Source organism: Branchiostoma belcheri, unplaced genomic scaffold, assembly GCF_001625305.1.
Source record: "Branchiostoma belcheri isolate BF01 breed outbred unplaced genomic scaffold, Haploidv18h27 scaffold51, whole genome shotgun sequence".
Taxonomy (NCBI): Eukaryota; Metazoa; Chordata; class Leptocardii; order Amphioxiformes; family Branchiostomatidae; genus Branchiostoma; species Branchiostoma belcheri.
The window spans coordinates 2,153,636-2,167,500 of NW_017804143.1; the positions used below are offsets into that span (position 1 = coordinate 2,153,636).

Consider the following 13,865-nt stretch of genomic DNA (forward strand, 5'->3'; position numbering starts at 1 on the left):
TTTTTAAGGATTGTCCCAGTAGACATCTGATAGTGATATGGCTTTTTTAGACTTTCAGATTTTAAAACCATGTTTCTATTATATGAATCCCACTTTGCCATGTATTGACTGTTCTATACCGGTAGTGCCTGTTCTGTGGTGTCTCACCTGTAATGGGTAAGCCATTGTAGAGTGTCTGTGATTCTGACTGAACACTGGTGGGCAGGTGGGAGGACTTACCTGCAGCACAGCAAATGTAAAAATACAATAAATCATTAATATTGTGATCATGAATACATACATACATTATACATACATGCATACATACATACATTACATAGTGTGAATGTTAGACCACGTGGAAGTTTCAGACAAAATCTCCTTGGTTTAGTATAGAATGTATTGATCAATTAATTAAACTACATGTATCAATTTCTTTTGACCTGTACTTAACCAAGTGCAAAGTGGGTATGTATGTATGTATGTATGTATGATAAAGGCCTTAAAGTTTATTCATTCATTCATTCATTCATTCATTACCTCCATGAAATGTGTCATGGAGGTTATATTTTCAGTTGCGTTTATCTGTCCGTCTGTCCGTCCGTCTGTTGGTCAACAAGATAACTCAAGAACGCCTGGATGGATTGGTTTCATACTTGGTGTGTTGGTAGGGTGTGAGGAAAACTGGGAATGATTAGATTTTGGTCCCCCTAGTGGCTTCCCTTGGTACTGCAGCGCAACTTCCGGTTTTGATATCTCGCGATCTGGACATGCTAGGGTCATGAAATTTTGATGGAAGGTAGCTCTCGTGCTTGGGAAGAAGTGTGTAACAAATGTGTAACCCTATGGAATGAACTACCACCAGCCCTAAAAAATTCTACCTCCTCTTTCCTGCCGTTCAAACGAGCTCTGAAAAACCATCTGATAAACCATCCAAGCCCCTTGCAGTAATCTCATATAGTGTTCTTTCTCATTTTATCTGATACCAATTATTATTGTTATTATTGTAGCATCATATTCATACACCACCCTACTTCTTTGTCATTAATTTATTACGTATTTGTTTGATCATTCTTATGCATTATTTCCATGTACATGATTTAATCTAAATTATCGATTACATTCTTCTTGTTAAATTTAGAGGGGGAGGGCCTCGTACAAGCACTCCATGCTTCTGCCCTCCTCCTGCACCTATTTTAACTTCATTCTTGTATTATTGTATTATGTTTCTGTTTTTGTTTCAACGTGCAAATAAATAAAATCAAAAATCAAAATCATGGCAGGGCAGGCAGCTCATACGTACTCACTGGAAAAGAACAGTCACACCATATCGAAATGCCGCCTTCCGAATCTGTGAGGAAGTGTACCTGTACGGCTTTGGGCAATGTGACCTTGATAGACTCGGAAGGAACGTGACGTAACGTTACTATGGCAACCCAAAAGTCACTGGAGAAGAACAATGACAACAAATCGAACTGCCGCCTTCCGAAAATGTCAGGAAGTGTACCTGTACGGCTTGGGGCAATGTGACCTTGATAGACTCGGAAGGAACGTGACGTAACGTTACTATGGCAACCCAAAAGTCACTGGAGAAGAACAGTGACCTCAAATCGAACTGCCGCCTTCCGAATTTGGGAGGAAGTGTACCTGTACGGTTTGGGGCCACGTGACCTTGATAGACTCGGCAAACGTGCAAACAAACGCCCCCCCCCAAACACGTGTGTCCTTAGCTTGGTTAAACGAGCCACTAAGTATCTCATTTGCCCCCAGGTTGACTTGTACGAAGACAGCCGAGTTCTCACGATGAATCCCGAACCCCGGGTGACGCGCACCATACCTGTTAAACCGGTTCTATCTACCTTTAAACAGTAAATGCCCAATGGACAAGCACAAGGGAGAGAAGATGGCTGTACCAGGTCTGTTTGACCTCATTGGATGTACGTAGAAGGGTCATCGAAAGATTTGTACCACATTTATACTACCTGTCCATAGTCCATATCAAATCGCCCAGAATTTTGAAATTGAAGAATCACTATACATAACATGATATCACATATCAAATTATCAAATACAAAGTTGATCAGTGTTGCCCCTTTTCATGGTAACAATAGTTGCCTTTTTGTATGGAACAATTCTCTCTCTCTCTCTCTCTCTCTCTCTCTCTCCCTCTCTTGGGGAGAGAAGGGTGGGCTGAACAACGGGATATCAGAAAGTGTCAAGTTTTCCACGCAGCATCTGTTTAGAACATGTCGTTGGGTACCGTTTTACTTGATACTAATTGCAAAAGGATACTTTGCTATGTAATTTTGATGAAGCCTACTTTATTCTGTACACATGCTGACTTGTTTGTCACCCCCCAAAATCCTACGAAAGTCATCTTCAGACACGACAGGGGCATAATCAGATAATACTTAAGTAGCTTAGGTAACACCTGGAGTTTTATATGCCAGGCTTACTCCGCACAAAAGCAGGGTTTACCAAAAGCAATAAATTCCAGTTAGGTCTGCTCGGTCATGTCAGCCTAAACAATAGTGATATATGCCAGATACGTCTGATAATCCTTTCCTGAAGCATCAAATTCAAAGAGTTGCTTCAGACGGATGTAACCTGACGGAAATCTCTGCTATCAGAATAAGGTGGGGGATACATAAGTTTTAAGGCCGCTCCTTGTTGGGTTCGTCCCAACTACTTTCACCTGAGAAAATTAGCCAAGCTAAATGTACGCAATTTACCAACAAAATTCACAAAGCAGTTATATGCAGGGAAACATCAACAGTGCGACGTCATAGTTTTGCAATACCACTAGCACCGAATAGACACATGCACTTGCGACTTTGTCACCCCCCCCCCCAAAAAAACCCCTACGAAACTCGTCTTCAGATACGACAGGGGCATAATCATTTAGTACTTAAATAGCTTAGGTAACACCTGGAGTTAGATACGCCAGGCTTACTCCACACAAAAACAGGATATACCAAAAGCTGTAAATTGCAGGTACGTCTGCTCGATCATGTCAGCATAAACAATAGCGATATATGCCAGATGAAAACAAAATTTTCCAACTTCACATCATGATATTAGGTAGATTTGGTATACTAAGTATCGAAGTATACTAAACTTTGCCAGTCATATAATTGTGTCCATAGAATTATTAAAATGATATCTATTGAAATTCGGCTTAAAATCTTTTTATCAGTTTGAATCCAATGAGCATGCAGTCGTCTTCCTGAATCTTTGAGTAGTATTTCACAAATTTTGATAACTGAAGTGAAGCCTCAAGTGTCAAACTGAAACCTGTACGAAAAAGAGCCCAACACGAAGACTGGATATCTGCACAGTGAATAAAACCAACCCCGTAAATAAAACATATTGTTAGTTTTACACGCCAACAAGTTGTACTTAATTAATGAGTTTAGCCAAGTCGTGGGAATCCCCATTTCTCACCGGTAACATCAACCAATCGAAAACAACTTGTCAAGTTCAATTAGCGTTTTTCTTTTGTATGTAACCATTGTAACCACATGTGCCCAAGCCAGCTAAGTCAGTATCTCACGTCATCAGGTCATGAAGGTCGTGAGAATCTTAATGTATCGCTGGTAGCATTAAATAATTCAGAGAAATGGGTGGGACTGATTTTGATAGAGGAAACTGGGGTGAAAGTTGTTTTTTAGTGCTGCAAGCACATGCACGTCAACAACTTACATACTAGTAGAAGCTTTGGTCCGAACAATTCGAAATATTCATGTCGTAACTTTTGGGATTGTCTCATCTATAGGACTATACAGTATCATAATGATATTCACTTTGCAATATGAACAAAAGAAAAATGCTTTAAATTGCACGAAAAAGAACCCAACACGAAGACTGGATATATACACAGTGAATAAAACCAACCCTGTAAAACTCGTTCCGTGTGCTACAGCTGAGCTGGGCGGCCGGAAGCTCATACTTCCCCGAAGAGGACCAGCCCAAATCCACGGGAGACTGCACACTGGTTATATTGGGCACAAATCTATAAGCCATAAGATGACCAGCGTTAAAAAGTCCAAAAAATGTTTTATGCATGTTTATTTCTAGTACTTCCTCTGTGTTTTATAGCTAGTGTCAATAGCTAACATGAACGAACTATTATGTAGGACTCTCTCTCCAGCTCTCTTTGTGTCTCCGCCCTCCTCACATGCACAGCCCTTGAAGCTGGTACTGCCATATTTTATTGCAAGTCAACACGTTGTGCCTAATCAATGAGTTTAGCCAAGTCGTGGGAATCTCCATTTCTCACCGGTAACATCAACTAATTGAAAATAACTTGTCAACTTCAATCTCCAATTAGCGTTTTTCTTTTGTATGCAACCATTGTAGCGACATGTGCCTAAGGCAGCAAAGTCATTATCTCACGTCAGGTCACGAAGGTCGTGAGAATCTCTATGTATCACCGATGGCATCAACCATAAAAAGGTAACAATAGTGCTTTTTTGTATGGGACAATATTCTAGTATTTCATGGGGGATGTGTCTAATAATAAAAAAACTGAATGTGAACAATATCTGGGGAAAATGATCTGTCAAACACAAACATGATATGAGATGTTTATGGACAAAATGCAATTTTTTGAGCGGAATGGTTGAATCTTTTGTCTCTCCCAAGCGGCGAAATTCTGTCCAGGGACAGATGGTGGAGATGGCCCTGGCTCTGCCCGACCGTCATCAGTTAATGGCCACCTCGCTAACTGCACCAGACGAGCGTTGGTGTCTCCCGGCATCCTGTAGGGAATCATGCCTGCAAAGGTGATGAGTGCTCGGGCCTGCTTCCTCAGGTACGTCAGCATTAAACATTTCTTTAGAAGAGTGACGTTTTAGACAGTTTTAAGGTCAGTCTATTTAAGTTGTGCTATTACTCTTGTAGCCTCGTTCGTAGAATTGTGGGGCGGTGGCGTTAATTTTCTCGGGGAGCGACGCGAGTTATGCCGCGGAGGGACGGTTTTGCCGCCGGGGAACTCGAAACCCTCTCTCCACGGCAAGGTCTCTCGGTGGCAAAACGTAACAAGTGTCCATAGGCGACAATTCTCCGTGAAGTTTTATATTTTGCAGATTGGGAACAGTAATAGTGTATGTAAATAGTGTGTGATCACTTAACAACTGGTAACAACGTATCGTAAAAATGGCTTAATCCTTGGTCTAATAATCTAGCCTGACTAAAAATCACGCTCCTGGTGGCCACCTGCCCAGAATTTTGCCGCCCCCTCGGGAACAGTTGTAGACTGACTAGTGTAAACACAGGCTACATAGGATCAACAACACGACAATCTAAATAGATGAACAAAGTCAGCTTTCATAACAATATCCTTCATTTACTACATATCATTAATTTGACAAGGTATCGCAGTAGGTGCAAATCACAATCCCAAAGATACTCGCAACCATTATGCACAACAGCCACCCAAAACTACACGGGTAAGAGTATCACATCAACACACCCCTGCAAACACACACACACACACACACGCACGCACACACACACATACATACATACACACACACAGATACATGCACACACGCGCGCACGCACACAAACTCAGTGTGTGTCTGTGTGTCCTTGGTTAAATGAGCCATTAAGTATCTCATTTGCCCCCAGGTTGACTTGTACGAAGACAGCCGAGTTCTCACGATGAATCCCGAACCCCGGGTGACGCGCACCGTACCTGTTAAACAGGTTCTATCTACCTTTCCCCATGGACAAGAAAAATGGAGAGAAGATGGCTGTACCAGACCTGTTTAACCTCATCGGCTGTGCGTAGAAGGGCCATGGAATGATTTGTGCCACATTAAAACATTACTTAATGCCACTCGTCCATAGTTCATATCAAATCGGTCAGAATTTTGACAAAATTGCGGAATCACTATACGTAACATGATATCACATATCACATTTCATGTCACAGTCCCTTTTCATGCCAGTCAAATGTATGTATCCGTATCAATCATTATCTTAGATGGTGAAGTCAAGCCGGTGGTCCCGTAAACGAGGAAACCTCAAGTGTCAAACCTGCACGAAAAAGAACCCAACACGAAGACTGGATATCTGCACAGTGAATAAAACCAACCCCGTAAAACTCGTTCCGTGTGCTACAGCTGAGCTGGGCGGCCAGAAGCTCAAACTTCCCCGAGGAGTACCCGCCCAATCCACGGGAGACTGCATACGGGTTATATTGGGCAAAAAGCTATAAGCCATAAGATGACCAGCGTCCAAAACATGTTTTATGCATGTTTATTTCTAATACTACCTCTATGTTTTATCGGTACAGAGTTGCTAAGCTTTATCTCTATACTATACTTTATACTATATCACAGTTTAAATTTTTTGTTCACATTGCCACACTATATATTTTTTTGTTGTGCACCACCACCACCAGTCGCGCCAGGGTACTGGCCCCCCCCCCCCCCTGGACGTTATACCCCGTGAGGGGTTTTGTCCAGAAATCAATAGATCTCCAATGACCAATAAACGTAACGGATGCGCACCCAATAACAGTGTTATGACTGTACATCTAATTTCCAATGAGAAAATACAAAATTTTAAATCATTGGAAACGATAGGGTGATAATATAGTGTCAATAGCTAACGTGAACGAACTATCATGTATATAGGGCTCTCTCTCCAGCTTTCAACGTACGTGTCTCCGCCCTCCTTACAGCCCTTGAAGCTGGTACTGCCATATTTTATTGCAAGTCAACACGTTGTGTCTAATAATAAATGAGGCTAGCAAGGTCGTGGGAATCTTAATGTCTCACAGGTAACATCAACCAATCGAAAACAACTTGTCAACTTCAATCTTCAATTAGCATTTTTCTTTTGTATGTAACCATTGTAGCCACATGTGCCTAAGGCAGCTAAGTCAGTATCTCACGTCATCAGGTCATGAAGGTCGTGAGAATCTTAATGTATCGCCGATGGCATCAACCATAAAAAGGTAACAATAGTTGCCTTTTTGTATGGGACAATTCTAGTACATGTATGTCTTTGGGGATGCATTTAGTAATAAAAAATGAATGTAGAAAATATCTGGGGAAAGGGATCTGTCAAACACAAACACCAGGTTTGCAATGTCAACAGAGATGTTTATGGACCAAATACAAATTTCTTGAGTGGAATGGTTTAATTTTTTTGTTTCTCGCGAGCGCTGAAATACATTTCAGGGACGGATAATGGAGAAAACCCTGCCTACGTTCGACCCTCCTCAGTTCATGAGCATTTCTAACTGCACCAAACGGTTAGGTTGTTCCAGAATTGTGTGGTTAGTAGCACTTGGATAGTTTGGGTCCTGCCATGGCACGCATAATTATTACATCATCAACTGGATGTAGATAACATATGGGCAACCAGTTCTGTCAAACGCAGGCCTGCCTCGGTGCCAAGCACTGCCGTGCGAAAACTCTGCTGCTGATAAATTGTTCTGATGCGTGATATTCAATTTACCTTAAGGGGGTTTGATGCGTGATGTTCAACTCGGCTTAAGGCCAAGGGGGGCGTTACAGAGTTTTTTATGACTATGATTTAATACCTTTATTGCTAGGCAACGATTGACGTCGCTCTAAGGTGCGTCTTTTATCCACCAATCAGCTCCAGTTTTACCCAGATAATTGAAACATCTCCAAAAGTTGAAAAAGTCTTGCTCTCGCCGAAGCCCCGCACTTCTTCTAGCGGCACAGCTGCGGTAGGAGTCTACACCAGAACCACCGACACTTTCAGGGCTACTCTCAACCCGTCTCCTGTTCACAGAGCGACATTTTGGTATCCACTCTGACAAGAGCAAAGGCAGGTAAGACTGTATATGATCCTGTTGACTTGTAAGTTCCATGGGCACAAATTGTTCTCGTTTTGATACCATTTCTTTCTTGTTTTATTTCGCCCCACAGAACCATGAGGATCTACCTTATGCTGGTGCTGTGCCTGGCCGGTGCCGCCTGCGGCAGGTCCGTACAGGAGGTGGAGAATCTGCTGGAGACCCTCCGAGAGGCACTGGAGACCGTCGACGGGGCGTCTGAGCTTGGAAGGAGGGCCGAGGTGAGCCATATTTGTTTTCCTCGAAAAATATGTGCGGCCAAAAAGTCGACCTGCCAGGTTTTACCAGACATTTCTGTCTACGGATTGAGACTAAACATGCATCATTAATCTGTACTGCCAAATAGAATATTACATGTAAGTCATTCCTTGTTACAGTTATGATACCAGTATCGCGATATAAGTTTTGCACAATTGCAAGGGCCCTGCAACTGTAGCAATTGAACTGTATTGCATTAAACCTTAAAGTAAAGGAACCTCAGATATGCAGCCATTTCCCGGGGCGATCTCTGAGACGGAAGTACTCCATGCGAAAAGATTGTTTAGATAGGAGAACGTTCTGCGGTCACAGTCAGTTCCTTTACTTTCAGGGGGAGACGGAGACCGTCAAAGTGAGCGAGAACGGCGTGGTCTTCGCCGAAACGATCAGCTTTGATGACGAGCACAACTGTGAGACCCTCCACGTGCCTGCGCACAACGGGCGGGCAGAGGTGGACATCCGTCACTGCTTCAAAGACAAAGAGGTGAAAGAAGATTTTTTTAATAATCAGTAGGCTGGAAATATTTTTGCTGACACGCATACTACCCCTACCGTTCCGTGAGTGAATGAGGGATTGGGTGAGTGAATGAGTGAGTAATCGAGTCGGTGAGCTAGATAATAGCTACATAACGGTTCCTTGAATATCCTTTTTGGTAGTTACTGCGATAAAACAGTACTGAAAGTTACTAAATGGTTTGATCTTTACAGCAAACCACAAAATCTTGATCAACATCAAATATTTTAGGGGTTTCAACTTGGCTAAGGTAGCCAAATATGCAGTGCAGTATTGTGTCAACTAAACTTCAATTTAAACCATATTCAAGTCAGGAAACAAAAAACCTAATGCCTTTACTTACTTACTTGGGCCCATGGCCCGGTGCGGAGCATAGGCCACCGATGATCCTCTTCCATCCAGCTCGATTCTGGGCTTCCCTCTCGACATCTTCCAAGCACATCCCCTGTCGCTTTGAGATCTTAAAATTCAGTTAATTCTTCTGTCTACCTTTGCAACCTTGCAGACGTGTGAATTAGGTGACTAAACAGGACTTCTTTCATACCATTTCTCAGGGTAAGACCGGCACGTCCATGTACTGCTACACTAAGGACTCCAAGTGTTTCCTGCTCCGCGTGGAAGACGAAGGGGAGCCCGGCGGTCTTGAGGAGCAGGAGGCAGGCATTAAGCAGTTTAAGGTAGACATTTTCCCGCTTTGTAAATGTGTTTTTTCATCCACTTTTAGTTTAACTAAACCGACACAGTTCTTTAATCCTTTCACTGTTAGGGAAATATTGTTTGACTAGAAATATATTAAGTGTGTGTGTGTGTGTGTGTGTGTGTGTGTGTGTGTGTGTGTGTGTGCGTGTGTGCGTGTGTGCGTGCGCGCGCGCGCGTGTGTGTGTGTGCATGTGTGTGTGCATGTGTGTGTGTGTGTGTGTGTGTGTGTGTGTGTGCATGTATGTGTGTGTGTGTGTGTGTGTGTGTGCATGTATGTGTGTGTGCATGCGTGTGTGTGTGTGTGTGTGCATGTATGCTTGTGTGCTATGATGCGTGTACGTACGTGTGTCGGCCCAAGCTAAACACGAATGGTTGCCAACTACAGGGCCAAAACGACCCCGTCCTGGACGCAGACGGCATCGAAGTCCACGAGAACCGCTGGGTCGTCACCGGCGCAGCAGAGCGCTCAGTACTGCCCGAAGTTCTCGCCAGCTTCAAGCCCGACTTCCCGGTCTTCTTCGCAGACCACCTGGATGAAGACGCAGAAATTCTGTCAGACGATGGTGGGGACGAGACTGGAGAAGGTAAGTGATGATTACCATTGTTGTAAAAGAGCCCGCAAATCCCTACGGACACCTTGTCTGGTATCAAATTAGGCACGGCTTTACTTTCAGTTAAGGTGGATGTTTGTATACAGATACAGGTTGCTCTAAACCACACAGTCACGAACGGTTTGGGGGGCCTTCTTGTGACTAGAAAATGTTATTGTAATACGGTGCATTTTATCTGTCAGTGTTCTCATTACGATTTTGAAAGAATAAAGTTATTAAAAGAATTCTCCAATACTCTGCCAAGTTTTTCACATCTCAGCAAACAACAAAAGCCTGTATTACTGCTTAAGTCTACCGACCCATTTATTTTTCAAAGTCGGACTTTAATTAGAGCTAGAAAGTTAGATTAATAGATTGTAGAAGTTCATGTCAGATATATAGTTTCATATCACCCACTTCTTGTCTTCAATGTCCTCTTGCAACCAGCCCTCGGGCATGAACTTACAATAAAGAACCCTGAACCTATGAATAGACTATGGTCAGTCTTCGGAGGAGGCGGCATGGCGCCATGGATCGATGATTTATCTTTTGGCGATACTAATATGCGCACTCCATCACGTTATTTTCAGACGACAAACGACAGCTGCCCGGCTGTCGTTACGGAGGAAGTTACCAGCAAAAGTACGTTGTGTACTCCCCCGCGGGGTGCGAGTATCTGGTCTCCTGTGCTAGAGATGCTCATGGGAACTCGCAGTGCCCCAGACGCCACGTCACCGACACCGTATTCATGGTAACGTGTAGTCGATTCTTGTCTAAAGTTAAAACTTTTACTTGAACCTAAGTGATTGTTCTCACCTAGAGATTTCGATCAGTACTTTGGTCTTCTTCAGTAGACTGGTCCAGTGAGAATTGTCACCTGGCTTCTCTGTAGTGTGACGTCAACACTGGGTCATAGGTATCTGGTAAACGATTTCGAAAGCTCTGAGTCAGAACCTTTTGTTGCGTTTGATCAAAAGTTTTGACTTTAAACACGTAACTACTTGAACTTTCATGACATCCGATTAACTCTTCTAAAAGGAAAGGATCAGGGTTAGATATTAGCCATGGGTCTGGGCAGGGGGAGGTGATGATGATAGATGATGGGAAACACTTGTAACTCTCATAACGTTGTTTCTAGATCTTGTCATATTCTAACCTATGATTGATACCTGGATAAAAGTGCGTGTTGTTTTAGTCTGAATCACTCAGTAGTAAACTTGTTCATTAGCCTCTTACGATTTGGGCTGGCACATGTGCACAACAAGCATACATCAACCTATGCGTATATCAACGTAGATATGGACAGGTTATTAGGAAATATGGGCTGCAATGCTCTAACCTTGTATGTTAACCGTTGGATAGGATTCCGCCTCCAGATGTTGTGATGTCTTACTGTAACACGTTTCCTCGTTGCAGACTTGCCTGTGCTGCCCAGAAGCCACCACCAAGCAGCAATGTCATTTCTGCCAGAATCTCTAAAGTGGTCACTACGACAATACCGGCGTTTGCCGCAAGTAAGGCAACTGACAAGCGTAAATGTCATGGAGCAAAATGCATCAGTGGGACACACAAAACGTGTCCAGATATAGCTCATAGCAATTCAGCAATCAAGCTTTCAAAGAGCAACTTCTTACTATTCAAGTTAACTCATAACCTCCCTAAGTGGTCTGTAGTAACCTATCATAACGTATCTTTCTTTAGACATTATCCCGTTCTCAATATACTAGTATTAAGATCTCATCACTGTTGACTAGTTAAATTGTTTTAACTTGGACTTACCAACATAGAAACTGTCTTGAAAGACCTTTTCCTGCCATACAAGGCATTCAATAAAGACCAACAAAGTGCCTGTGTTTTGTTTTAGGACTGAGATAAAACATTCTCAATATATATGAACGTAACGAATCTGTACACCAAACTTTTCACCGTTTCGGATCTGTGTTTATGGTGACATTCCTACAAATTTTGGAGATATTGGTGACAAGTTATCCTATTCTACATGTTACTCATCTTCCATAACACTTCTGTATGAGCTCGCTTCTTGCTTTTTGTATACCCAAGAGTTGTAGCAGCAATAAAAGTGCATTGCACAATTTGATGGTGTCATTTTGCCTCACTATTACAAACAGTCATAGATGTCAGGGCAGATCTTTACTTAGTACAGAACAGGGACACCTGATCAAACTGCCGCCTTTCGACTTTGTTAAGAAGTGCACCTGTATGGTTCGGGCCTTGACAGGAACGTGACGCAATGTTAATATGGCAACCCGGAAGTAGAATAGGTGTGAAATGCTATATCCCAGTACAGGCAGTTGCACTACTATGGAGATATTTGTTACGATTAATTCAAAATTCATCAGCAGTTCACCAAATCGTTGCAAGCAAGAATACCCCCCCCCCATACACACACACACACACACACGATGCAAAATGAACTGTAACGCTGCTTTACTCTCCAAGTAGAAGGTTGGTTTGTTTGTTTCGGGCATTTTGACTTGATTTCTGGCGTTTTTTTAGGTTTTCTATTGGGTCAGTTTTATTTGGGTAAATCGGCCAGTATAGCGAAAAACACGAAGAGAGCAAAGAGAGACCCAGGAGCTTATGATGGCAATGTCGACCAAATACAAGTTAAATGCAGGAAAAAGAATTTCACGAATTTATCCCCCCTCCCTCCCATAGCTTGGTAACGTCTAGCTTCAGTGCTCTAACTCTTTGACTAATCACCTGAAGTTGACTTACGAAGACAGCCGAGTTCTCACGATGAAACCCGAACACCGCTCGGGTGACGCCGTACTTGCCCGACTGGTTCTATCGACCTTCTAAGTGTAAACACCCAGTGGACGAGAACAATGGAAAGAGGGCGGTTACAGTAGTGCCCTCAAGTCTCAACATGATGGGGAGTCTGATGCCACAATGTGTACTGTATATACGTATAAATTATCAAACGTTACACCTAGTCTACAATTTGTGTATTTTCTCGAAAGTTTTTTGTGATTTCTAATGCGTCGCAAATGGAGTCACTTGCAAATGGAATGCACAAGTAATTAAATACCGGGTCAATATCAGAAAAACAGTACCCAAACTCTTTAGATGTTCAACTAAGTATGTTTGGGGAACTGCCACCTTCCGAATCTATGATGAAGTGCATATTTTTAGCCCATGGCAGGCTCAGGTAAACCATGACGCAACGTTACTATGGGAACCCAAAGTTGGCCTGAGCGCACACCTACCATCAACCCTGCTGGCAATACCAAAGACTTCACCGTTTCACAAGAGCGTGTGGAGCAAATAGGTTATATGTATCATGTCAATTATTTGATTGTAAACCCTGCTTCAATTCATTGCTACAAAAGGCTGCGATTGCACGGGTAATGTTTGACCAATAAACCATTCATTATTATTACTATTGCACATGTTTCATGTCCGAAAACTCATCCATCTTCCGAAACCCACTTTTCTGTTTCCTCCTTCCTAATAACAGCAATTACATGTGCAAAGGTCGGGTGTAACAGGAGTTAAGTCCCTGAGAAGCACGTGTGTCCCACCGATGGGTGATTACACCGGCTACACACAGCTGCAGATACAGATCAACAGTACAGGTTAAGGCTGACAGTGACACCACATTGTCAGGCAATCAACCTTAAACGGGAATCGTGGTTGACAGCCTTGTTTTTCGTTACGCTCAAAGGAGGGCTTTATTAGATTTGCCCGCAACTCTGCAAGTTAGCCACATGCCTCTCAAAACAATTCCAGGTAAACGTGAACAAGCTCTTTATCACAAGGATAACCACAGGAAAAACAATTGTCCGAAAAGTCACCCAGCTGCCTAAACTCACTCTCCTGTTTCACCCTTTTTTCATGTCCAAAGAATAGGAACGTCAAAACCATTATTATTACCTTCGCCAAGAAGGTTATGTTTTCGTTGGCGTTCGTGTGTGTGTGTGTGTGTGTGTGTGTGTGTGTGTGTGTGTGTGTGTGTGTGTGG

General features: G+C 42.8%; 1 protein-coding gene across 2 annotated transcripts; it reads left to right on the top strand.

Annotated features, from left to right (window-relative positions):
• Positions 1-7,656: 7,656 nt before the first annotated feature.
• LOC109480602 lies at positions 7,657-11,973 on the top strand. 2 transcript variants are annotated; one of them, XM_019782836.1, is made up of 7 exons: positions 7,657-7,795; positions 7,893-8,040; positions 8,409-8,561; positions 9,146-9,268; positions 9,676-9,874; positions 10,471-10,631; positions 11,297-11,973. In XM_019782836.1, exons 2-7 carry the CDS (start codon positions 7,897-7,899, stop codon positions 11,357-11,359), a joined length of 843 nt encoding a protein of 280 aa, XP_019638395.1. In that variant the 5' UTR covers positions 7,657-7,795; positions 7,893-7,896; the 3' UTR covers positions 11,360-11,973. The 2 variants fall into 2 exon arrangements, with proteins under 2 accessions (XP_019638395.1, XP_019638396.1); XM_019782837.1 differs by having other exon boundaries at positions 7,657-7,791.
• Positions 11,974-13,865: the final 1,892 nt, after the last annotated feature.

Bases quoted from the DNA above. Each gene is read 5' to 3' on its own strand.
- LOC109480602 (XM_019782836.1), top strand. From the start codon at position 7,897: ATGAGGATCTACCTTATGCTGGTGCTGTGCCTGGCCGGTGCCGCCTGC. The intron at 9,269-9,675 runs GTAGACATTTTC...TGCCAACTACAG, and splicing joins CAGGCATTAAGCAGTTTAAG to GGCCAAAACGACCCCGTCCT. The intron at 10,632-11,296 runs GTAACGTGTAGT...TCCTCGTTGCAG, and splicing joins TCACCGACACCGTATTCATG to ACTTGCCTGTGCTGCCCAGA.